Raw genomic sequence first — 26,826 nt, 5'->3', positions numbered from 1 at the left:
TTCAGCTGTTTTAATTAGCAATATTCACTCTGCTCTACTGCCAATGCCAGCCCTTCCATTCAGTCCACACAAACTCATTTGATGTGTCCCGTCGTCGGACGTTGGCGCTGTTTGCTGTTTGGCATTAAAATAAACAGAGTGAGACATCTGATAATTAAAGCTCTAATGTCTTTCTCACTCTTAAAGTTCATGGGCCCTGATCCAGTAATTTTAGTTCAGGTACAGAAGCTCCAGAGGGCAGATAGCCCTATCCAGAAACCCGCATGTGTTTCACAGGCCTAGCTCACCTGTTCTTTTCAAAGGAGAGAGTTAGGAGTGTGTGCATTAATCTGTTCCTTCTGAGTGTTCAGTTAATTGATTGATTGATTGATTGATTGATTGACCGACTGACTGATTGGGAAGCCTGTACAGTGAAGCACACCTAGGACTCTGGGGTGAAGAGACAGACTGATGTTTATGTTGATAAACAGATACCACTACTGCAGGAAGGTAAACTATGTTTCCATGCACTCTGGCTTCTGTCATGGTCCTCCATGCACCAGATTTAGTCATTCTGGCCACATGACCCAGAAAGGTGTCTGTGGACAAACACTGGCTCTCTTGGCCTGAAAAGCAAGATAAGCGCCACACCCCACTTTGACTGGACTTGGCCATCTGGGGGTCCTTTACCTTTACCTCACCTTGAAATTATTTCCAAAGTACATCCTAAGTGAAACTGGATGTAAATTTCGAGGACCTTGCCAGGTTAAAAATCTCTATGGGTTGCAAGGCACTTTAAACTATGGGCTCATCCACACTTCTGCCTATAAAGCATGGGTTTGGGTGGTTTTCCACTTGTCTCATGCTTTCTAGGCACAGGTCCAAGCAGTTTTGCCTCCCACCACCTTCCCCCTAGAAAAGCTGCTCTTTAGCTCCAAAGCAGAACAAACGGCAAGCTGTTTGGGTTGAGCAGCAAGTGTGGTGTTTACCATTGTGCAGTAGACAATCACACATCACTCTCTATTCTCAACTGAGACCAGCAAGAGCTGAAGGAATTCCTGCTGGGCAAAATCCCTCACAGAGGGTGCAAGAAGGGTCTGGGTCCTGGTGAGAACTCCAAGGGCGAGATAGTAAGAACTGGAGGCAGATTTGCATGTTCCCCATCACTACAGTCATACCTTAGAAGCTGAACAGAATCCGTTCCGGAAGTCCATTCGACTTCCAAAACATTCGGAAACCAAAGCGGGCTTCTGATTGGCTACAGGAAGCCACGGAATCCCCACCAGACGTTCAGCTTCCAAAAAAAAAAACCATTCAAAAACCAGAAACTCACTTCCAGTTTTTGATCGTTTGGGAGCCGAAGCGTTCGGCAACTAAGCCGTTCGAGATCCAAGGTATGACTGTACATTGCAGTCATACCTTGGGATAAGTATTTTTGGGTTGAGTGCTGTGGTGACCCAGAAGTAACGGAGTGCGTTACTTCGGGGTTTCGCTGCTTGCTCATGTGCAGATGGTCAAAATGACGTAACGCATATGTGCAGAAGCGGCGTATTGCGACCCGTGCACGTGCAGACGCAGGTTGCATTCGCTTCTGGATGCCAACAGGGCTCTGGAATAGATCCCGTTCACATCCAGAGGTACCACTGTAGAGGGATACAAGCAGAATAGAAAAGCAGTTTCATAAAGCCAGGAAAAGCGCTTAGGGGTTGCCAGACATCCCTCAGTAGCATATACTGAGCATTTCTTCAGAAGCTGCTTTTTCTCTCTCCCCCACCTCTCCCTTGACTTGCACTGTTCTGTACCTTTTGGAAAATGTAACCCAGCTACCGCCCGACAGTCTTCTGGTATTCCTCCAAACAGCAGGCTTGTCTTGATATTTCTTTCACAAAAATACATATGACAGATAAGTAGCCACTGTGGGATACTTCTGCCTTGTGCCAGAGAGATATTAAAACAATAAACCATGTTGCTCTGGGATTTTAGACTGAAAGCAACAAGGCAAAGATGAGATAGTTGTGAAAGGTGGGGAGGCAGTCGCTTCACAAGAGTCCCCAGGAGCCTGTGATACCACTGACAGGGAAAGGTTTCGAATGTGACGTCTTCTTAAGTAGATTGTGAAAGAGGCTCTGACTACCTTAAATCCTGCTCTTCCATATGGGGGGGGGACTGCACCCAGTTATTCATCTAGTTGATAGGCCTCTAAATCTAAAGTAATAAATCAGTTTATTAAATCAAAAAATATTCTGCCTGTGTGTGCGCGCACATTTTAGTTTTCCTGCACTGTGCATTTATCACAGTGATTTATTAAAATTTCTTTCTTAGCCGCTACTAATTTACACAGGAACTTTGAGCACAATTCAGCTTATAGGTAAAGGTGGGAGGGGAAATTCGTTTCATTTTAATGAGAACTTAACAGATTTGCATTTCCTTAAGAAATCCACAAAACACAGCTATCTTTTGGAACCTGGCCTTCCCTGAATGCGGTTCTTCAACCAAAGAATATGTGCAAAAATGTGCATATTAGTGGAAACTGTGTACAAAAAATAGATTCTGTTAGGGAAGACAGCTTGTAGAACAAAATGCACATACTAGGTATACATTTGTGCAGTCTTTTTTTCTGGGGGGTACACAGGGGTATGCATACCCCTAAACATTTTGTGAATCTAAGTTTGGCTTCACTGAGGGGCAGTATTTCAAAATGAGTAGGAAAATGAGAGTACCCCCAAAACATTTTTAAAGAAAAAAAAGCACTGCATTTTTGTATACAAAAAATGTACATCTTTATATCCCATATTTTTTGCCAAGGAGCTTGAGGTGGCATATGTGGTTTTCCCCAGCCCTGTGAAGTTGGTTAGGCTGAGATGCAGTGACTGGTCCAACATGGCCCAGTGAATTTCACATGGCCAAGTAAAGATTTCACTCCTGGTCTCCACCATTGGCTCTCCCAGTGAGAAATGCATGTGGATTTTCATGCTGACTTTTTTTTTAAAAAAAAAAATCAAATATATGCAGAAATGTGGTGAATTGAATTTAAGTTTGGAAGAATAAAAGTCTGTGAGAACCTGAAAATGACAGATTTGCCTATCACTGTTTGTAAGCTGGTTTTCACTTCAGGTGGACCCATACAATCATCTTTGGCTTTCAGGAGAGGTGACACATGTGATAACTGGTGCTAGTCATGTTGTCGATGTGCTCACAGGGTGGGGGGAGAAGTTGCCACAGTTACACAAAACCATGGCGGCAGGATGTACAATGAGGCAGCTCACAGTTAAACAACCCCCACTGATTTAATTGGGATGATTAATCATGTGCTGAAATCTGTTCTTACTACAGCCAGTGCTGATTTCTTGTGATTTTGTAGATTTTCTATTTAACAATTATACATTGTGTTTTTATGTGTTGGGAGCCACCTTTTGAGGACCCGGCCCTAAATTTATGTTTTATTTTTTCATGGGCACTGTTCAAAGAAGAAAGACAGTTCTGTCCTGAAGACCTAGAACAAGACACACAAAGGGGAAGGGGGAAAGGATCATTGATTTCAAACGACATCCAGGAGCTACTGTCATAGCCATTTCAGAAGTGACCTAGCCATGATTCCAGAACTCCTCTGACCTGCAGAAGATCACCTTATGCACCCCAGGATCTTCACTGTCTTGAATACACTTTGTGTTCACTGGGTGTAGGATAAGAATTTATAAGCTGGACAGTCTCTTAATTCATAGCACAGCTATGAATTAAACTACTGAAAACAATACAATATATAGCATAAGAGAGTTTGGAGACTTGTGGGTTAAAGGTAAAGGTAAAGGGACCCCTGACCATTAGGTCCAGTCGTGGCAGACTCTGGGGTTGCAGCGCTTATCTCGCTTTACTGGCCGAGAGAGCTGGCGTACAGCTTCCGGGTCATGTGGCCAGCATGACTAAGCCGCTTCTGGTGAACCAGAGCAGTGCATGGAAACACCATTTACCTTCCCGACGGAGCAGTACCTATTTATCTACTTGCACTTTGACGTGCTTTTGAACTGCTAGGTTGGCAAGAGCAGGGACCGAGCAACGGGAGCTCACCCCATCATGGGGATTCAAACCGACGACCTTCTGATAGGAAGCCCTAGGCTCTGTGGTTTAACCCACAAATAGCCAACTAAATCGTGCTCAGAATAGGCCCATTGTGGTTAATTTAGCATGACTAATTTAGGCCCATTAATTTCAGTAAATTTACTCTGAGTAGAACTTAGTTGGATACCACCCATTTGTCTATTAAAAGGTAACTATGTGAACATGGTTAATATCTAATGCCAAATAATGCAGTGTACAAACACCAAGCATGGTTCCCCATTCGGGGGTGGGGAATCTGTGACCCGCCAGATGTTGTCGGATTGCAACTCCCATCATCCAAGATTATTGGCCATGCTAGTTGCCCTCAACTTTTTAAATGAAAGCTTAGTGAATGATGAAAAATACTTCCCATGGAAGAGGACCTTTTCCTCAAAGTAATAGGAGCCAAAATACTTTCCAGATTGTATGTATCATATGATTGTTGGCAAATGCCTTTGACAAACCTGAGTGCTAAATTGTCTACATTTCATTCATCACATACTTTCAAAGATTCTGTTTCCGGTGGTTGTCATTCAAGATCGCAAGTGCGTCTGAGATTTTTCAACTGAATTTGACAGCATTCCTTAGAGACATAAAAAGTGCCATTAACTTCATGGAAGACACCTTAATACATGGTGGTACAACAAAGGAAGGCCATAATAAATGGATGGTCATAAGTCTTCAATTGGATCCATGAATTCAGACTCAACAAACTACAGGAAATGTAATTTTTTTTACCAAGGCAGAGTTGTTATTGTACAGCATAAAAAGTCATGCCAAGAAAAAGTAAATGCCACCAAAGAGCTAAAAATACCTCTAGCATTACAGAGCTGAGACACTTTTGGGGGAATGGTGAATGATCAAGATCAATATTTGAAAATCATCTCAACAGAGCACAACCACTGCATTTATCATTGAAATCCACCATGTTCTGGCATTGTGTGTGCATGCACACATGAAAATCAGTAAGCTTCCTTTTCAGAGGAAAAGGGATATTCGGTCCTACAATTTTGTGATGCCAACAATGGTTAAGTGCTGATGAAAGCAACTATGGATTGGAACTAGGTGGAGCACTTCTACAACTGTCAAGTGGAACCCATTTGCTACAGGACTCTTATCAAGGACAGGTTCTAGAACAAATAATCATATGCTCTGTCTGTAAGCACTTCAAAAAGGATGCTGTGATTACTAAAATCCAGCATGGGTTTCTGAAAAGCAATACATGCCAGACCCTGATATAGTCCAGAGCCCTGTCACACTGTGCTTTGCTGGTTGTGAAATGGAATATCCTACCTCAGTGTGTCTATTGGACTTGACTCTGCTCTGGACATGATGATGTTTCACCAGTAAGTGCAACTCTCTCAACCCAGCCTCCCCTAAGTTTCTCAAGCCAAGCTAGGACAGGAAATATTTGTTCTGTGCACACTTCTCTAAAAGCATAAAAAACCACACACTAATTTCATCCAATCTACTTGTGGAGGTCCAGAGATTCCAGAAGTCTTTCTTTGCATCTGATATGGATGGCCTAAATCTCATCAACGGACCAGAGATAACTAGAAAGCACTTTGTTGACCACGGACAGATGAATGAATTGGAAGAGTCAACGATGAAAGGTTATATTGCTGGTTCATAGTCTAGGAGGAAATAATCAAAGGCCATTAGTGAGTCAAGCAGATAATATGGTACTCTGGAATCGGAAATGGCACAAAGAACAAAATATTAGCCATTGACAAATCTAGAAGAGATTATTACCACAACAGAAGGATCCTTTAATCACTGAAGCCTTATGGGGCGGGGGCAGGGAAGTAGCATCTGGCCTGTGTCAACTGTTGTGGGTAGTTTGGTTGTTGTGGGTTACTGTTCATGATATATTGATATACTTCCCTTACCCAACATTACCTGCTACAGTGCTGTTGCACAACCGGGGGGCAAAGCTTTCTTAGTTTTGGCATTCCAGGTGAACTTGCTGCCGACAGTGCGTCCCAGTTTATAGCATTCCAGTCATTCCAGACTTCTTTCAACTTTTACCATATTATTGCAACCCCACACTAATATCCAGCAAATTTTATTCTTCCCAAAATAATATCTGAAGATGGAATGGCTCATATATTGCTCTTTTAAGCTACAGATAAACATTACTGATAGACCAGCAGAACTGCTACTGCGAAGACAAATCAGAATCCCCATTTGAACAGCAGAGGAGAGTTTCATTCCAAAGTGAGCTGACCTGGGAATGGTGGCCTCTACAAATGACTAAACTAATAGAAGTTATGAACACTTCAATAACTGGTGCAATTCTGTGATAGAACTATCCCACTTAGAGTCAGGGGACAGAGTTTATATTGGAAATGATGGGGAGGGGAAAACCACATGGCAAACTCCAGCACCTGTGAAAGACGAGGAAGAGAAATGAAACACCCTGGTCATATTCTGTTGAGTCTGAACGTGGCATCTACTTTCCATCTATCACTGAGAATGTACAATCACAAAATTCACAAGCTGTATCTGAAATGCCAACTTCTTCTTCTTCTGAACAGTCTTGTAAGCCTGACACCAATGATACTCCTCAAAATTGCCATTTGCTCCAGTCAAGTTATTTGAAAGCCTTTGGGATTTAGAGAAGAGTGGTTGATTATCTGAACTACCAAAGGTCTCAATAGTGCTTCTTTGAACAAAAAAGAAGGGAGAGCTATATGAATAGTTTAGTGGACTTAGCTGTATCTAGGTAGGGTTGGGAATTTTCTCTTGCCATTCTGCTTTTGATGGTGAGTTCTTGTTTTGCTTCTTGACTGTTTGTTCTCTATAACAGCTATACAGAGAACTAGAATCATAGAATTAGAGAGTAAGAAGGGATACCAAGGGTCATCTAGTCCAACCCCCTGAATTGCAGGAACCACAGCTAAATAATTCCTGACTGGTGGCCATCCAACATCTGTTCCAAAAACTCCATGTGAAGGAGAGCACCACCTTCTGATGTGTAATATTGTTAAATGAGGAAGAAAGAGAGAGAGAGAGAGATTTATTTATCAAAACAAGGTGGCTTACAAGTTAGAACAAAAATAGAAAGATATGATGTGTAGACTATAGCAAAACAATATGCAACAGCTACAAATACAGAGATACAAATATCTAAAATAGCGAGGACCGGATGTTTCAAATCCATTCAAGGGTTATCAATGTAAGAAGGCATCATTTTGCATTCTTCCCTGTATTTGCCGCCTGCAGCACTATTTCCTTTACATTGCAGTTCGTCTTCTGCCCACAACTACATTATTTGTTTCTCTGTTTTCTGTGGCAATATTATGTAATTTATATAATGCCTTATGTAATCCACCCATTGCCTTATCTGCCTAAAGTTGTGACTGTTTGCTATGAGGGAGGCAAAACCTCCAAACAGGGCCAATTTCTTCCCGGTTCTGAATACGGCAACCATTAATGAACCATAGGACGGTCAATTACTGAGTGCAAGGAAGAAAAAGGTTAGCATACAAAATAATCACGTAAAGGGCAGGAGGGTGGGTTGTTCTTCAGCCAACTGTGGTCCCTAACTTGGGTGCAGCCGGCCTTTAGAGTGGGGCCCTCTGGCCATCTGATTGGCCAATTTGCAGTTGAGGGCATGGCAGACTATCCTGCCATTCTTTGCAGCGTCCAAGGGAATTCCCCAACTGTCAGCTACACAATGGGGAGGCCTTTTGCTCTGTGGAGCTGAGGGCCTGCCATGACAGGCTACAACTGCTGGGTAATGGCTAGTTCCAGAGCTTTGATCATCTTAGTTGCCATCCTCTGCACACATTCCAGCTTGTCAATATCCTTCACAGATTGTGGCACCCAGAACTGAACTCAGTACTCCACGTGTGGTCTGAGCGAGACAGAATAGAGCAATACTATTACTTCCTTGGATCTGGACACTATACTTGTTGATGTAGCATAGAATAGCATTCGCGTTTCTTGCTGCTGCATCACACTGTTGACTCATGTTAAGTTTTTGGTCTACTAAGACCCCTGGATCCTTTTCACATGTATTAGTGGCAAGTCAGTTGTCCCCTACAGTGGCATAGCTTTTGGGGGGGGCTTTACAATCAGGGGGGCACGAACCAAGCACCCCCCCAGAGATCCCTGTTGCATGCCCTCCATGCCCACCTCTGCCCAGCATGCAAACACCCACCCAAGGGTGGCTAGGGAGCAGAGAGTGCAGAGCACTCTGTGCCCTGTTTCTGCCTGATACATGAGTGCCTGCCCGGCAACGGCGGAGGCAGGGGCTGGAAAGGCTTGCTCCACACCCACCTGTGGCATGCATGTGCTCACCCATCCCGGGCACCGGCAAACAGCGCTATGCCCTGGTCCCCTAGCTTGTATCTGTGCAGATGGTTTTTCCCGTCTAAGTGTAGAACCTGGCATATGTTTCTATAGCAAAATTAAAATTAATTCATAGCATTTCTTTATGACTTGAAGAAAAATATAATTTGTTCATACTTGGGGAATAATGTAGAGGCGGGAGGGGGTAAGACACTCTTACACACTGTAAGATAGCTTTAGGCTGAGCCAATGAGGGAGAACATATTTGGACATTGAGTTCTGTACAGCAAACACTTTCCCATTTTTTATACCTATCTCCAGATGTTTAACTGTGTGAAAAGTGAATGAAATGCAACATTTGCAAGCAGAAATATTGGTGATGTCGTCTCTTTGGATAAATGTTATCTATAATTTGAAAAGGGAGGTTGGTTAGATTGAAAATAGTTCTGGGCCTTACGAGACAAGTTATTCAGAAGATGAACCGAAACTTGCATAATGGGGCAGAAGGGTGGTGTGCAGTTTTAGAAATTATTCTTCTTCTTCTTCTTCTTCTTCTTCTTCTTCTTCTTCTTCTTCTTCTTCTTCTTCTTCCTCTCTCTCTCTGTCCCCCTCCCCCCTCATAAACACACATACATATTAAGGCTGCATGCACCCTGTACATTTAAAACACTCTCCAGGAATTTTGGAAACTATAGTTCATTAGGGTGCTGGTAATTATAGCTCTGTGAGAGGTAAACTGCAGCTCCCAGTATTATTTTTGGCGTGAATGTGCTGTAAATGTGCTCTAGATGTATAATGTCTAATGCTAACTTATTAATATTTGCAGTTCATCTAATTTCTAAATTCCAATTACGTGCTTTATATAGCGCCATACTATATTCTGTCATTCCTATTCTATAACACGTGCCCATGTGCTGAGGAAAATGTGTAAATCCCAGAGGGTTCAATCTATTAACAGCTAACTGATAAATGCAAGGGTTCAAGATCCATTGTGCTCTCTATCTGAATGTAGCATTTTGGGAGAATGTCAAGATTTTGACCAGGGATGCCTAAACATAAAAAGTATTTAGCAGGTTCCAGAAACAGTATAGTAAAGGCACCTGCTTGATATCAATGGGTGCTGCCACACTGAAGGGTCAGTTCCATACCAGCCCCTACACTGATGTTCAGCCCTACCAACAGCCCAGGGACTCTGCAAGCGCAGTTACCATCCCACAATTAGGGTTTCTAATCTATTACCACCATGCCTCAAGTCCTATGGCACATAAATGCAAATCAAGCAATGTGTTCTTCTTACACAGCTGTATTAACAACTAAAAACACACGCACTTAAAGTCCCTTGCAGAAGAGAGACATGTTCTTTTTAATTTAAATAGATTTCTTCTGCCTTTGAACAAAGAAGCAATGAGCTATCTCACACAGTTTCTAACCTCCTCCTTTTGTCATCTGCTGTTTCTTTTTCTTTTTTCTTCTTTTTTAATTTGCTAGAGATTTCACACTTGACTACCTAGCATTCATGCCGAGCCAGAATGGGATGATGTTCCCTTAGCTTGTCTGTATCCAGATGGGCCCGACTGTATTTTGCTCAGCATTTTGCAATTCTGTGATATTATTACGGCCACTCTGAAAATTAACTAAGAGCAGAAAATTATAGTTCTGTGGCCCAAGCTTAAGCATTCTGATAAGCTTGTCTGAGGCTGGGGGTGGGGGAGCCAAGAGAGATGGGGCATAAACAGCTAGTCATGCTGCCCCACGGACCCCAGTGACGATTTGCAAAATTCTCTTTGTGAATTCTGAGCAGAACCCATACTGTTGAGTTCTTTTTGTCCTTCTTTCCTGGTAAAAAAATAGCTCAGTGATCAATCGTGATGTGAGAAGGCATCATTTTCTGTTCTGCCTTGTATTTATCACATGCAGCACAGATTCTGTTCTGCTGCAGTTCATCTTCCATCAAAAGCTACTTTCTTTAGGGTTTTATTTATTATTACATTTATATCATTCATTTTGTCCTAAAAGCTTAAGATGCCGTACATAGTTATGATCCCATTTGCAGCACTACCCTCTCTGTGCAGTGGCTATAGCTAAGGTGTAATGAATGAACTTATGCAGACAACGATCTGGCTTAGAAACAGCCAGAACTTTTTTGATTCCAGATATAGGTGGATTTTGGCTTAGGCATTGGGTGTATATATATATCGTAGCCTCCTGCCAGAGGGTTGCAACTTTTGACAGGGTCGTGCCTAGGATTATGGCCAAAAAGCAAAGGATGCAACGCTGCTTCATAGATGTACAGTGGACACTCGGGTTGCAAACATGATCCGTGAGGGATGCACGTTCACAAACTGCAGCATTCGCAACCCGCAGCAGCGTGTCTGCACACGCGCTGGTTGTGATTTGGTGCTTCTGCGCATGCGCAACCTCCGAAACCCAGAAGTAACCTGTTCCGGTACTTCCGGGTTTCGGCAGTCCGTAACCTGAAAAAATGCAACCTGAAGCATCTGTAACCCAAGGCATGACTTTACTATACAGTGGTGCCCCGCAAGACGAATGCCTCGCAAGATGGAAAACCCGCTAGACGAAAGGGTTTTCCGTTTTTGAGCTGCTTCGCAAGACGATTTTCCCTATGGGCTTGCTTTGCAAGACGAAAACGTCTTACAAGTGTTCCGATTTTTTTCCGCTCCCCCCCTTTTTCTAAGCCTTTTAGCCGCTAATCCGCTAAGCCTTTAATAGCCGCTAAGCCTTTAATAGCCGCTAAACCGCTAATAGCGCTAATCCGCTAAGCCGCTAATAGTGTTGCTTCTAAAGACGAAAAAACCGCTAGACGAAGAGACTCGCGGAACGGATTAATTTCGTCTTGCGAGGCACCACTGTATAAAGGTTGAGGAGCCTCAGTCTCAGAGTATGAATATGCCCCCCAGGCCTCTCTGATTGGCCCTCAGGACTCTTCCCAGACCATGCACCACACTGATCCTGTTTCACACCCTGTTTTCCTTTTTTGTCTGGCTGTAATGTATCTTTGAGTTCTGATAATGTCTTGGATGGAGGATATAAAGCAAGGTGTGAATATGTGTAGAAACTAGCCTACTGTAAAGAAGGTGAACAATACACCCATTGCTCTGTTGACTTTTGTATCTGGCCCTGCCCAGCCCTGCCACTGGGGAATCAGAAGGCTGCCCACAAGGGAATGCCACATTTGGGTGAAAAAATGTCCCCTGCCTTTGCATAAATGATTTTTTTTATATATCTAGTCTACTCAGTGTCTGAATTAAGAAGGTCCCTGGTGATCTGTGGACTATTTCACACATTCCATTTTAGCTTGAAGCAAACCTTATCCACGAAAATGCTCCCAGCCCCAGAACACTGGGGCTAATAATGCCTTTGACTTTCAACTTTGCCTTTCCATAATTCATGCTACCATTCAATTGGTTTTGTGCATTATTATTTTTTGTAACCATCTTCCCTTTAAAAAAAGAAAGAGAAAAAGTTAATTAATCAGGGCTGTGTCAATTTCCTTGTGCCCTGTCAATTTGGGGCAAGGTAATTAATCACTAATCATCACCCCGTCAGCAGCAAGCAAAGGGACAATTCGCAAGCCATTTATCATCCCTTTGAAAAATAAATGGCAGACGCCACCACACAGCAAATACATCTTGTCTTTCATAATATTTTATCGACACTTTTGCATGTTGTAATAGACTTCAGCAACAAGCAGCTGTAGTTCAATGCAATATGAATATTAAAGGAACAAATGGGAACAGATTTATAGGCTATTGCTTTTCTGTTATGTCAGTTCGGAGATTACACCAAGCAAATGAACAGTGAAAAATTACTCTTCCGTGTGGGGAATGGTGATTAAACTTGTACATTAATTAGAGATTTTGTGTGTTTGTGTGTGTGCGTGAGTGCGTGTGTTTTTCTTTTCAATGAATTTCAAATGAGAATGGCCTGTAAGAAAGTGTTTGTCCAAAATTCGTTAAACAACCCTGTTTAATATCGATGTGGAGTTTAGAACAATGGCAAATTAATGACTGTTTCAGTAATCCTGAAAAACATGGAAAAGGGAAATAGAAGAAAGCATGCTTCTACTCAATTAAGACAGCAGGAAATCCACACACATATACAGGATCTGTGAAAGATTGGGATTGGTTCCTGCATGCAAGTACTTCATTTAATTTGTCTGCAATTGATCAGCGATCACTGTTTTGTGTGTGAATATCCATCACTTGATGAGGGAAGCAATATGCTGCATTTGTGCATAGTCCATTAAAGGAAGTGTAGAACACGAACACACACACACCAAGCAAAAAATAATTTGAAGGGCCTATATTTTGCTGAATGCTGCCCATATGTTTGTCAAATTCAGTGGAAACCACTTCCCTACCCTAGGGTTGCCACCTGTCCCTAGACAAATGTGATCATCCTTTTGTGGGGAGGGGAGAAAAGTGTCCCTGTCCTGTTTGGACTTCAAACGGGATGCCTTTTTTCATGTACAGGGGTACCTCATGTTATGGATGGGATCTGTTCCAGAGGCCCATCCGTAAATTGAAATGCCCACGACTCGAAGCGCTGTGTCTGCGCAGGCGCGCAGCGCAATTTGGTGCTTCTGCGCATGCGCGAAGCACGATTTAGCGTTTCTGCACCTGTGCGAGTGGTGAAACCTGGAAGTACCCCGTTCCAGTACTTCCGGGTTGCCGCGGAACGTAACGTGAAAAGACGCAACATGAAGCTGATGCAACACGAGGTATGACTGTATTTGAGCTCATCCTTCTCCTCCTCAAAACTGTTCAGGAAGAGGGTGGTTCCAGTGGGAGGAGGAGAGCAAGAGTCTGAGTGGGAGTTTATGTGGGCCCATGAAGAGGAGAGCCGAGAATGAGAGTTATCACAGGATGTGGGTAGAGCATTGGGTGGGGCTTGGAGGAGGAGTATGAGAGGGATTTTGCATTTGCAGTGGGTGGGTCAGGAAGAACAAGAGAGGGGTTTTGCAGTGCATGGGCCTGCTATGGTGGAGTCTCAGGTTTTTCCTGGGTGGCAGGGCGGCAGCGTGTGGTGGACTACAACTCCCATCATCCCTGACCACTGGTCCTGCTAACTAGGGATGATGGGGGTTGTAGTCCAACAGCATCTGGGCATACAAGGTTGAGAAAGGCTGCTCTAGATACTGCCACAATCGCATGCAGCACCCACAAATGATTAGAACTATGGAAAATGTAGTTTACATGGATACATGGGAACTTGGATGCTATCTGGGGCCCAAATGACTTAGGCCCCAAATATCTGAAAGACCGTATCCTTCCCTAGAGCCCTTCTCAGGTATTAAGATCAACAGAGAGGACCCTATTGTACTCTTGGTAGTTCCACTGCCCTCAGAGGTTGGGGGAGGGGGGGTCCTAGGAGAGGACATTTTCTCTGGATCCCCTAAGTTGTGGACTTTCCTCCCCACAAAAGTGCATACGGAATCTTCATTGTACAGCTTATCATATGCTGAAAAGACACCTCTGCACTCTGGTGTTGATTTATTTAGTTCTTGATATATTTAGTTCTGATTGTAACATCTGGGTGCCACAGTTAGAGTTAGATAGGGTTGCCATATGTCCGGAATTTCCTGGACATACCTAGAATACTGCATTCGGAAGCAGTGTCTGGGCGGAAATCAGCAAAATGCCCAGAAAAATCCAGACATAGGTCATCCCACACCGGCAGTATTGTTTTTGCCTCTTTTCCTTAAAAATAGCCCAAAAATGTTTGGTGTGTTGTTGTTGTTTTTTGCAGTTTTGTCAACAACTGCCATGTCCGGATTTTCACTTCTTGAAACAGAGTTGGACAAATCTGTCAATTTTGGTTTCTCATTTTTAAAACCCTAAATTCCATTCTCTATTCATAGCAGCAATTATTATTATTATTATTATTATTATTATTATTATTATTATTATTAAAAAACCTTATAGCATTTTTTCAGCATTTTAATGCAAATTTCTCCATATGCACACCCATCATTTTTACCAACATAAACACTTTGGCAAGCAATTTTTTCCAAATATAATCTAATCTGTACGCAACTTTTTCTAATGAAGAAAATGTATGCTTACATTGGTTGGAAAACTAGTTCACAAAATTCAGAGAAAGGCAGATTTCAAAAGCTAGTTGTGTTTTGGTTACCTTATTGACTCTAGAAATGCAAATTAGGTGGTTTCTCACTAAAAAGCAAAGAAAATGGGATTTCTCCTTCATCAAACCCATAGGTTCCCCACCCTTCCATTGCAAACTTAAGTCACATGCTTTCCTGAAGGAAGTATCACAAGACTCATGATGGGAAGTTGTCACAGGGGCTGATGCATGGGGAGAAGAGAGGCAGAGTAATGAGAAGAGAGATTCATTCATCCATTTTGATGGCGCACCTTTCTTTTGGCATATGGCGCTCTCATGCAAATCCAAATTAGAGCTGGGATGCAAGGAATAATTGGCCATTAAAAGGGCTGTATGTTTTTATGGCTTTGATGGGGAAATCTGCCCCCCTGTTGGGTTTTGCATCTGCGACTTTGTCATCTATCCCTGAGCTTCAAAACTTAAATACACAGTTTATAATACACATCTCATCTAGGGGAATTTCTGGTGTTGAGAGATAAACAGCCTTCATTCTGCATTTCGGGCTCCCCCGCCAAACTTATGTGTGTTGAAATATGCCATCTAATAGCCTTCCACACAATTTTTATCTCATTTAATAAGAAAATGAATGGGAATAAAATTAGTTATTTATTAATCTCACTTGGGATGAATTGACGTTTGTTTGCAGTTCAGGTGTGAGCACAGTGGTAAACTCTTCTTTTGTGAAATACTCAATGGCCACATTCATACCATACGTTTAAAGCATGATGATGCCATTTTAAACAGTCAGGATTTCTTCAAAAGAATTATGGGAAGTAGTTTGTTAAGGGCGCTGAGAGTTGTTAGAGGACCCCTAATTCCATCACAGAGCTGCAATTCCCAGAGTTCCTTGTGAAGAGGGATTGATAGTTAAACACCTCTTAAAACTGTGGCTCTGGGACAGGAGTAGGGGTCTCTGAAACTGCGCTCATCACCTTTAACAAACTACAGCTCCCAGATTTATTTTGGGGGAAGCCATGATTGTTTAAAGTGGAATCATAGTGCTTTATATGTCTGGTGTGAATGTGGCTAAAAGGTCTTTGTTGCAAAGCCCAGTCTCCATTGGCTTATTCAAACTCTGCAATTATATAGACCAGTGTGGTGCTAGAAATTCCTCCCACATTTTTCCTGAACAGTCTCATCCAATTAATGAGAAAAGAAACTACATTTAAAAATCCTTAGTCTCAGTATTGCCCTTGGAGAACATAGCAAGGAAGAGGATTGGGACAAAACTAGAGTTGGTGGGTTCTCCTGGTTGTTGGCTCTGGCGCCACCTACTGTTGGCCTTCCTGCCTTCTGCCCTATCAGTTTCAGTGGCCACAAACCACCACTTTGCAGGGCCTCATGTTATCCATCCCTGTTCTAACTCATGTAGAGCAGCAGTACCTCTGCTAAAGATGGGTGAATGTTTATTTTGGTTTCTCTCAGTTTGTCACACACACACACACACACACACACACACACACACACACACACACACCATTTTAAATTCAGTCCAGCAGTTTTAAATCACTTTGCAATATAAAAAGCATGGGAGCGGGGGACTTATGAAAACTTATGAGTGTTTTGGAGCATATTTCTCCTAATATACACATTTTCTGAAAGCCATTTCCCTAATATGATTTTTGTATCTTTGAGGGGGGATGGGGGGTGGCATGTGCATATAAATTCAGAGGACTGCAAATTTTTCAGGATACGATTCCAGTATTTCTGTCGGAGCAGAGTTTATAGAAGTGTGAATTAGAATGTGAAGGGGGAAGCGTATTGCTCCCTTATCCCTAGTTCCTGCTACTTCCTGCTACAACAGATAAAAGCCTAACTTGATATAACTGAGGTGTCCCCCCCCCCACTTTATGACCTTGGGTACATTCAGATGTGGGGAAGCTGTCCCATTTTCTAATTTCCTTTCACACTGCAGCACCTGTTGCATTGTATAATTGTGGCTTTTGGACCGATATAACAGCATATCACACTAAATTTCTTTCGCACAAGTGGGTGTGGTATGGCACAAGGACAAATGCCACCCAACAATATTGCTACCTCCTCACCCTTTCCACACAGCCCTGCTGCTGTCCTCCCATAATTCCTCCATGAAAACAGCAGGAAAGAACTGTACGTTGGTGTGCCGCCCCTAATTTTGTCACTTTATTCTTTTGATTTTCTGGCTTAAGGGGGCTGCAGCTGGATGCCCCCACCTGAAATAAAATGGAAATGTTCTCTATTCCATTAGTTTTCCAAAAGTGACTTTTACGTCATGTGAAAGATTTATATACGAGTGCATCTAGGAACCTGGCAATGTGCCTTATACTGAATCAGATTGAGGTAGGTAGCCGTGTTGGTCTGACGCAGTCGAAATAAATTAAAAAATTAAAAAAATTGTCCAGTAGCACCTTAGAGACCAACTAAGTTTGTTCTGGGTATAAGGTAGGTATCTGAAGAAGTATGCATACACATGAAAGCTTATATTCAGAACTTAGTTTGTCTCTACTGGACAAATTTTTAACTCTTTCATTTATTTATACTGAATCAGACCCAGTGTTCTCTACACTGACTGGCAGTGGCTTTCCATGGGTTTCAGAAAGGGAGTCTTTCCTAGTTCTATCTGGAGATGCTTAGAATTGAACCTGGGACTTTCTGCATGCAAGGCAGATGCTCTAACCACTGGACTATAGCCTTCCAGTCCTGAATGAGCTAAGGCTCTTTCTCTTTTTTTGATGACACAGAACTGAAGGATGGATGTTCTTGCATTGCAGGGTGTTGGACCACCTGACCCTCGGGTTTCCTTCCAACTCTCTGTTTATTCTCTTCCTTTCTGATTTGCCTTTCCCTCCAGTGCCGGGTTTCCCATACCCTGCCGCTACTGCTGCCGCCGCGTACAGAGGAGCACATCTCAGAGGCAGAGGCCGCACCGTCTACAACACATTTCGCGCCGCAGCACCCCCTCCTCCCATCCCGGCTTATGGCGGGTAAGTAGACCCTTGGGACTCCTTTTGGCCATTGGTGCTGCCTTCTCCTGCCCTCCATTGCCACCTCCCCAGAAAAGGAGAGTGAGAGAGAGAGAGAGAGAGAGAGAGAGAGAGAGAGAGAGAGGCAACTGAGCATTTGTGAGTGCTATGCATGATGATGCCATCTTTACACACACACACACCACGCAGCATGCCACCCATCTCCGTTGCCTGAAGTGGAGCACCTTGCGCACAGGGCTGACAAATGATAGTAATTTGCACTGTCATGGTTGGGAGCTTTAAAGCATTTTGCGCGTCCCATGTTGTTATGTAAATTCCCCTTGAGAAGGAACGCTGGTGGGAAAAAAAGAGAGCGAGAGAAGGAAAGGAAAGGGAAAACTCACAGAGGTAGAGATGTATTTTTCGATGATTGCAAACATCTGGTTAGTGAGAAGGCTGAATAACACTTTAAATCTTTTTTTTGCGGGGCGGAGGGGTGGAATCCACCGAAGTGAAAGTTGACTCACAACCTTAAGGGCTTTGATTTATTATTAGTGTTTTTGATATTAGCAGCAAAATGTGTGTGTGTGTGTGTGTGTGTGTGTGTGCGCGCGCGCAGAGTTTGTACCCTGCAAAAGATCTGAGCATGGGGAGAGGACAATATATCCCAACATGCAGACACACCCACTGTTAGGGATGCAGGAGGCAAATTTTACGCAGAGTCATCAAAAGGCACATTTAATTTTCTCCCATTTAAGTGGATCAGAGGACAATAGATCTGCTCCCAGACTTTGGTGACTTTGATAATTGAGGCTACTTTTACCTATCTGGTCCCACTCTGTGTTCTGGTTCTTGGTCACAGTAGTGTGTGACAGAATGTTGAGACCTATTTACGTAGATCTACAAGCCCTCACCACTCATTACTGGTGTTAAGGGGAAAAACAATTTGGATGGCTTCAAAATACAATTAAACAAATTCTTGGGTGATAGAGTTATCAATGGCTACTTGACGCAATGACTACGTTTTGGGTAAATCCTGGACATCTCTCTACAAAGGTGGGAGCAGTACCTGTCTCAAGCCCTGGAGAGCCACTGTCAGTCACTACTCAGCTAGATGGGTAACTTATCTGACTCAGTATAAGACAGCTTCTAGGAAGAGTCATAGCTCAGTGGTAGAGCGTCTGCTTTGAATTCAGAAGGTCCCAGGTTCAACTCCCAGCATATCCAGATAAGGCTAGGAATATCTCCTGCCTGAAACCTTAGGAGAGCCACTGCCAGTCAATGGGGACATTGTTGAGGCACATGGCCCCTTGGTCTGACTCAGGATGAGGCATCATCCTCTGCTCCTAAGGAAGAAATTTAGTGCAAAGGTGGTGCATCCAGCTGCATCCCCATTATTGCATTTTGTCTGCAGCTCGTGACAGCTGCTCCTGGGTTCAGCTAAAGCTGGAAGGTCAGTGCTCTAAGCTTCACAGTCAGCTTTCAAAAGCAGGAAAAGCTACTACCTACAGAAGTTTGATTTGAACTCAAAAGTAGCTGTCATAAGCACTGGCAGAGGAAGGGGGTGCGGTGGGTGTGTTGCGCCCCAGGTGTCATCCCTGAGGGGGGTGACATTGCCACCCCACCCCCCTGGGATGCTAGCCCCACCCCCGCAGGCGGCTAGCCCCACCCCTGGGTGCACAGCTAGCTCTGCTTCTGGTCACAAGGAAGAGGAGGAATACAGGAGCATAGTAAGCTTGCCTTATACTGAGTCTGACCACAGGTCCATCTAGATCAATATTGTTTACAGTGACTGGCAGCTGCTATCCAATATTTTAAGTAGGGACCTCTCCCAAGTCTACCTGGAGATGCTGCGGAATGAACCTGGGACCTTCTGCATGCAAAGTGTGTGCGTTATTTATTTATTTATTTATTTATTTATTATTACTATTACTATTATTTTCTTCATTTCTATAGCACTTTATATTTTTAATAAAAAAAAAATCAAAGCAATTTACAACACAGTTAAACATCAAATAAAACAATCCAGAACAAATTTTGATTTGGTTTCCTGTATCTCATTTATGAGGTCTTATTAAGCACCATCAGTATATTTTCTGCTTATCTTCAGAAGGAATCGTGGTGTGAGGTTTTTTTAAAAATTGACTTGGAGAGTTTAAACCTTCCCAACTACCAATTCTTAAAACTTTCTCCTGGCAAAGAAAAAAAAAGTCGTAATAGTCATCTTGAGATATGGGGAAACCATTTTAGCAAATGGAGAACAGATGGGTGATTACTATACTGAGAAAGCAATATTTGATGGAATGTTGGAAACAGTTGCAAAATATAATTACATAATATACAATATGTTGTTTTCAGAACTTCGCACTCCATCACATATTTTCCTCCCTGTTGCAATTTTTCTGTTAACAGTGATAAAGTCAGCATTGCAATTCTGGTTTGGGGCAGCTTAAACATGGGCGGGCATTAAGAATGACTGTGTTAAGAAATGGGTGCTTAGGACAAAGTGCACTAAAGACACTCCATCTGCAGATTGGATGCCCTCATAGAAGCAGAGCTATGCTAGATTTCCAGGCAACTTGTTGTTGTTTAGTAGTTTAGTCGTGTCCAACAGTTCGTAACCCCATGGACCAGAACACGCCAGGCCCTCCTGTCTTCCACTGCCTCCCGCAGTTTGGTCAAACTCATGCTTGTAGCTTCGAGAACACTGTCCAACCATCTCGTCCTCTGTCATCCCCTTCTCCTTGTGCCCTCAGTCTTTCCCTTCATCAGGGTCTTTTCCAGGGAGTTTTCTCTTCTCATGAGGTGGCCAAAGTACTGGAGCCTCAGCTTCACAGTCTGTCCTTCCAGTAAGCACTCAGGGCTGATTTCCTTAAGAAAGGAGAGGTTTGATCTTCTTGCAGTCCACGGGACTCTCAAGAGTCTCCTCCAGCACCATAATTCAAAAGCATCAAAAGGCAACTACGCCCTTGCAAAATTGTAGAGTTACAGTTTTGGGCATGTCAGTTGCACATGCGGTAAGAAGAATACTTCAGAAAGCATCTGTAATGATGCCCCTAGTTTCAAAAATCTTTCGGTCTCTTTCCTCCCCAACCTTCTTATTGGAATGAGTGGCCATGGCATTATAGGAAAGCTGAGAGGGAGGTGAAAGTCAATAATCATAGTTATCTAGACAATGCTGAACTTGGGAAAGAGCTGCAAATGCCTACAGCTTTTCCTTATAGCAAAAATTTAGGGGAAGAGATGTAGCTTATAGGCCATGTACATTACTTGGATGCAGAAGCTCAGTTTCTTCTATTTCCAGGTAAGCCTAGGTGAGGCTTTCCTATCTGAAACCTTGGAGAGCTGCTGCCAGTCAGTGTTGACCCTACTGAGCTACGGGGAGCAAAAGTTTGACTTAAGTAGAAGGCACTTTCCTGTGTTCCAGTGTTACTAATTTTTCTAAGTATTGGTATCTGCTTTGAGAGTTCTCAAAGCAGCTTACAAGCAAGAATAAAAGTGAATTAAACATATATGAAGATCAACAATAAAACACAGGGGAGCAGCATGAAAGCAGACAACATAAAAACATATATTTCAGCATTTTTAAAAACTCCCATATGTATCTCCCCACCCTCACCCCATTTCAAGCTGAAAGTCCATCTCATCAGACTTTTGTTTGATTTATTTAAATGCTTTGAAGCATGGATGGAGAAACCTTCCTAAGCCCAAGAGCTGAAGGCCATTCCCCTCTTGGCAATGTTCCAGGGTCCACATGCCAGTGGGGTGTGTGTGTGTGTGTGTGTAGATGCAAAAGTACATGGAGCAATGAATATAAGTGTTACCTTTCTATGCCTAGCTATATTCTCCACACCCACACACTCACAACCAGCCTTCTCCATCTGCTCTTTCCAGGAAAGCAAGAGGCATCATTAGAATTCAAGGGCACATTCCAGCCAGGCTGGACTGCGGTGTGACTGGGAAGTGGCTATAACCTGGAGGCTGAGGACTGGATAGAGAGGCCTGAGGGCCACAATTGGTCCCCCAGGTTTGAAGTTCCACCCATTCCTCATTTATAAGATTCCTTAACAGTTTTCAGGGCTATGTAACAAAAGTATAAATCAGGAGTCAGCAAACTTTTTCAGCAGGGGGCCGGTCCACTGCCCCTCAGACCTTGTGGGGGGGCAGACTATACTTTGGGGGGGGGAATGAACAAATGAATGAACCCAGATATGCATTTTAAATAAAAGCACACATTCTACTCATGTAAAAACACATGATTCCCAACCAACAAATGCACAAAACAAAAAACACCATAAGACAAAAGACACCCCCACCAAAAAAAAAAAAATGCTCTGAAATTTACAATGTTTGTGCAAATAAGGTCTTCCTTGGTGGATGCACCATGTACTTCTGCTAAAGAATCAGGGCCTCTGCAGAAGGCCAGTCAGCCCTTCACTGCTTTCTTTTGCACTGGTGGCCATACTTCTTGAAACTCCACTCTCAGCCAAGGATGTAAGATGGCATCATTTTCCATTCTGCCCTGCATTTGTTGCATGCATCGCTGTTTCCATTCCGTTACAGTTCATCTTCTGCCAAAAACTACATTATTTGTCTTGCTTTCTGCTGAGGCACAATTACATAACTTAAATAATTACATTGCTATTATGTGATTCTGCACCATTCATTTCAGTACAAAGGAAACACAAAGCAAAACTGGAGGGGGTATAATCAGTTACATGTTATTTGTGAACTAAAAGCATCAGTGAATATGTGACAGTAACAGGAATGACATGGGACAAATAAGTGAGCATCAGCAATCTCTACTCCCCTTTTCTTTGAGGCCCAAGATCCTATATCCTGAATTCCTGACTACTCAAGGCAGAAATTTCCCCCCTCTATATGCAAAATTGTTTTCCTGTGGATGATTCTTAGATTTTTGTGTGTGTGTTAGCAGAGCATTAGTGAAAAACTTATCTTGACAATGCATTCAGCCTGGTGATGTTTTGGAGTGTGGTTTCTTTTGGGAAGTCGGGTGGATGAAATTGGATTAAGGCAAGCCAAAAGCTCTACATGCAGTTTGGTTTTGTTATTCATATAACCGATGAAGAAAGTAGGAAACAATTGTCTTAGTTTTTATTCAGGTAATTAATAATCAAATTACTTCTGTATAAATTTACATATGAATAAAACAATTGTTTTGAGGGAGAGAACTATCAAAATATTTTATTTCACTTTTAGACCACCCTTCATTCCATAAAATGTTCAACATAACCCCCAAAAATAAAAAATAAAAATTTCAAAACATCACTGGAAACAAGCTAACATGAAATGAACAACCCCATTCCTCTCTCTCTCTCTCTCTCTCTCTGTGTGTGTGTGTGTGTGTGTGTGTCCTAGCAACTCAAGTTGCTTGCATATAAGGAGAGCTCTTGGGTGGGGAGTCATACAATTGTCTCTTCCCCTTGCCCACACCTTCCCAGATACCAAGAGAGGCTGACACTGTCTTAAGTTTCATGGTAGGAGACAGATGGAATATGCATGTAACAACAAAAACAAACATCTGGCAGGCTAAAAGTTAGCCACATCTGATCTAAGTGACATTATATACTACTAGCTCCAAAATAGGTTTCCTTGATTCTACCCTAATTTCTGCCCTGATTGGTGACCATTGTCAGGAGAGGGACAAGGAGACTGCAATGCTCTTGATTCTCTTTGACCTCTCAGCAGCTTTTGATACTGTTGGCTGTGATGTCTTCCTGCACTACCCTAAGACTGGTTGTTGGGGCCACTGTGTAGCAGTTATTCCAATCCTAGCTGACTTGTGGGGTTCCAGAGTGTTTGTCTCAAATTTCAGTGGTGCCCTATGTGATGCCAAAATTCAGTGCCTCCTCCTGCCTCTCACACTCCATTCTAGATAATAGTTGTGGCGTCCCCGAGGCTCTGCACCCAGTGCAAACTGGTCACACTCCCCTAAATCCACCTCTGGTGGCACCCAGTTCTAGATCTCTGTGCGATTTGAATCAAGAGAATGGACCACAGGTGCTCATTTTGTTTTAGTGAATGCATTGTTGTTTTCAAATTTTGAACTGTGTATATTGCTGCCTGGCACTTTTTGGTGATGAGTGAATTATAAATACTTCAGAGATATAAATAATACACAGTTCATAGGACCATCACAAATAAGTTTGCACTAGTTTCAGAGCTAAGCTGGATATGATGGCAGAATGTGGGTTTAAGATGATAGGCTCACCCTGTTCCAAATACAGGTAAATGTTAAGGAGCACAGTTTTCCTTATACAGTGGTACCTCAGGTTACAAACGCTTCAGGTTACAAACACTTCGGGTTACAGATTCCGCTAACCTGGAAGTAGTACCTTGGGTTGAGAACTTTGCCCCAGGATGAGAACAGAAATCGTACGCCAGTGGCGCGGCGGCAGCAGGAGGCCTCACTAGCGAAAGTGCGCCTCAGGTTAAGAACGGTTTTGGGTTAAGAACAGACCTCTGGAATGAATTAAGTTCGTAACCCGAGGTACCACTATAATAGATGGGGAGTGATGACCCTCCAGCATCCTTAATTAATGTGAAGTGTTCCACCTTGAGCATATTTATATATACTTATATAAATCAATTTATCTATCTATCTATATGTGTGTGTGTGTGTGTGTGTGTGTGTGTGTATTTTGGTTTGATTTCTTGTTTTTGTTCTCATGATGAGACTAACCTTGAGAGTTCTGGGGTTGGTAGTATTTGCATGTGGAAATGCACTAATATGGATGTTCTTCTTTGTGTGTGCATCCTTGCAGTGTTGTTTACCAGGATGGATTTTATGGTGCAGACATTTATGTAAGTATTCATTGATGTGCATGCTGTGCATTGATGGTGTCACCTTTATTTTTTACTTGCTGATTTGTTTTGTGAGTTTTGCTGCATAAGCTTTGTCTCTGTTTCATCCATTTTGCCATCACCGGAATATTAATTAATTAAAAGAGCATCAGTAAATAAAAAGAGATCATTCTGTTTGGAATCTCTCTATATTCATTACATCTATCATCATTTGGTTGGTTTCATTCATTGATGACCTTTACAGAGGTGCTCTGAGTCTATCTGTACCTGTGATGGTCACCTTTTCCTGCTGACAAGGCTCCTATCCATTCAAAAACATGGAAATTAATCAGGTGAAGTTCCACCGTCCCCATTGCTTTACCTACACACCAGGAAAATAAGCTTCTCTTGCTAAATTCCTTCATCTCAGAATACTCTTAAAGGCACAGAAGCAAAGTGTCTGAAAATCCCATTTCCCATTTGCTGATTTCCATCATACCAGCAACCAGTGGAAGTCTTGTACTGTCTTCATCATGTGTATGTCTTGTGCCTACCTTGAATCTGGTTTCACATGTTCTGCAGTCCTGCATGCAACCACAGATACAGCTTTGGCAGTTCAATAGGTCAACCAACTGCCCCAAAGCGTTGGCCTCCATAGCCTCTATGTCTTCTAGTTCTTAGTCAGCATCAGTTCTAGCAATAGATCCTTGCCCTGTCCATTCCTCTTCCAATGGGGTCATCCAATGAGACTGAATGTTGGGAGATGAAAGGAAGGGCTTCTTCACATAATGCATAGTTAAACTATGGAATTTGCTTCTGCGAGAAGCCATGACGGCTACCAATGTGGATGGCTTTAAAAGGAGATTAGACAAATTCATGGAGCATCAGTGTCCTAGAGTCCTCCTGCATCCTTCTCAAAGCCAGGCAAGTGCTTACCAAGCTTTGGGAAGGAGGTGGGAGGGCTCTTAGACTCTGCCAGAGCCTTGTGCCTCCTTCCCAAAGCCTGACTTAAGCCAGAGCCATGAAGGCTAGGGAGAAGGCATCAAATGGTCTTGCACAGGGCGGCATATTGCCAAGGCTTGTGCCTGGTGATGACTGTCTATGGAATGCTCTTCCTAGGGAGATGCCGCTGCTGCTTCTCTGTCAGTTCTAAGGTGCTAGGCTAAGACTTTTTTGTTTACCCCAACCATCAGTTAATTGATGTTGACTCCTTAATTGATGTTGACTCCTCATCTTTTAGGACTTGGCCTTTATTAATATATTGTTGGATGAGTATTATTCTATAGTTTGTATTGTTAGGGTGGTGGCTTCTTTTAATTCTCTCTGGTTTTAATTTGTTTTATATGCTGTATTTCATTGTCAAGTTGCTTGGATACACTTTACTGGAAAAAGCCACTAGTAATCATAATTTCAATTAACAACAACAACAACAGTAATCTAATTGGTCACTGTAAGACCAGAATGTTGGACTAGGAGGACCTTTTGCCTGATTCAGCAGCCAGGCTCTTCTTAATGAGGAAATTCATGTCGCTCCTTGATCATACATTGGAACAGCCAATGGGTAATAATCATAATTTTATTATTTTTACCCCACACATCTGGCTGGCTTGCCCCAGCCACTCTGGGCAGCTTTGGGTCAGTATGTATGGGTCCTTCAAGAGGGAGAAACAGAATAAGGGTGCATTCAGACATTAGTTTTCCTGATTATAATGCTAGCACTTCTGTCCCATTTTCTAATATTCCTTTCACACAGCAGTAGCTGTTACATTATGGAACTGTGGCCTTTTGACCAATATGTCGGCATTTCATACAACATCTCATCCAGACTAGTGGACATCTTTGGACACTCACCCTTTCCACACATGTGTGCTTTTGTTCCCCCATAATTCCCCCATGAAAAGCAGCAGGAAAGAACTGTATGCCCCAAAGAATACTGCCCCAAATTTTGTCACTTTGCTCATGTGATTATCTAGATTAAGGGGTCTGAAACCGGATTTATTTTTCTTTCTGGAATCAGATAACATGGAAATGAGCACTAAACAGGTTACAGTCTGCTAGATTTTCAGAAGTGGCTTTGATGTACAGTGGTACCTCGGGTTAAGAACTTAATTCGTTCTGGAGGTCCGTTCTTCACCTGAAACTGTTCTTAACCTGAGGTACCACTTTAGCTAATGGGGCCTCCCGCTGCTGCTGCGTGATTTCTGTTCTCATACTGAAGTAAAGTCCTTAACCCGAGGTACTATTTCCCGGTTAGCAGAGTCTGTAACCTGAAGTGTCTGCAACATGAGGTACCACTGTAGTGTGAAAACTCAGATAGAATGCTGAATTTAACAGTCAGGGAAATGGAAATAAATGCTGTGTGGATGCAGCATAAGATTGCTTTCCATTGGTGTTTTCAGACTGCAAACTAGGAAATATTGTGGTTTCTTTGAAGTTAATCAAGACTTTCTGAATGAAAAGACCAAAGTAAGCTTTCCTGGGCAGGAGAAAAGGAGAGACTCCCATAACAGAAACATGGAAATGTTGGGTATAGCCTGACACAGTTCATACGAAGTAACAATTGTGT

The 26,826-nt window shown here is 42.7% G+C and overlaps 1 protein-coding gene across 35 annotated transcripts in view; it reads left to right on the top strand.

Annotated features, from left to right (window-relative positions):
* The window catches only part of RBFOX1 (RNA binding fox-1 homolog 1), a 1,477,709-nt gene that overhangs the window by 1,394,107 nt on the left and 56,776 nt on the right, over positions 1–26,826 (top strand). For 31 of the 35 annotated variants that reach the window (XM_082199122.1, XM_082199144.1, XM_082199116.1 and 28 more), the window contains 2 exons: positions 17,345–17,477; positions 24,242–24,281. In XM_082199122.1, the coding sequence (XP_082055248.1) occupies positions 17,345–17,477; positions 24,242–24,281 (173 nt within the window). The remainder of the gene's footprint in view (positions 1–17,344; positions 17,478–24,241; positions 24,282–26,826) is intronic. The other 4 variants (XM_082199142.1, XM_082199117.1, XM_082199145.1 and 1 more) reach the window with 1 other exon arrangement.

Source organism: Podarcis vaucheri (genome assembly GCF_965113315.1).
Source record: "Podarcis vaucheri genome assembly, chromosome: 14".
NCBI classification, from domain to species: domain Eukaryota; kingdom Metazoa; phylum Chordata; class Lepidosauria; order Squamata; family Lacertidae; genus Podarcis; species Podarcis vaucheri.
This window is presented reverse-complemented; position numbering and strand designations above follow the sequence as displayed.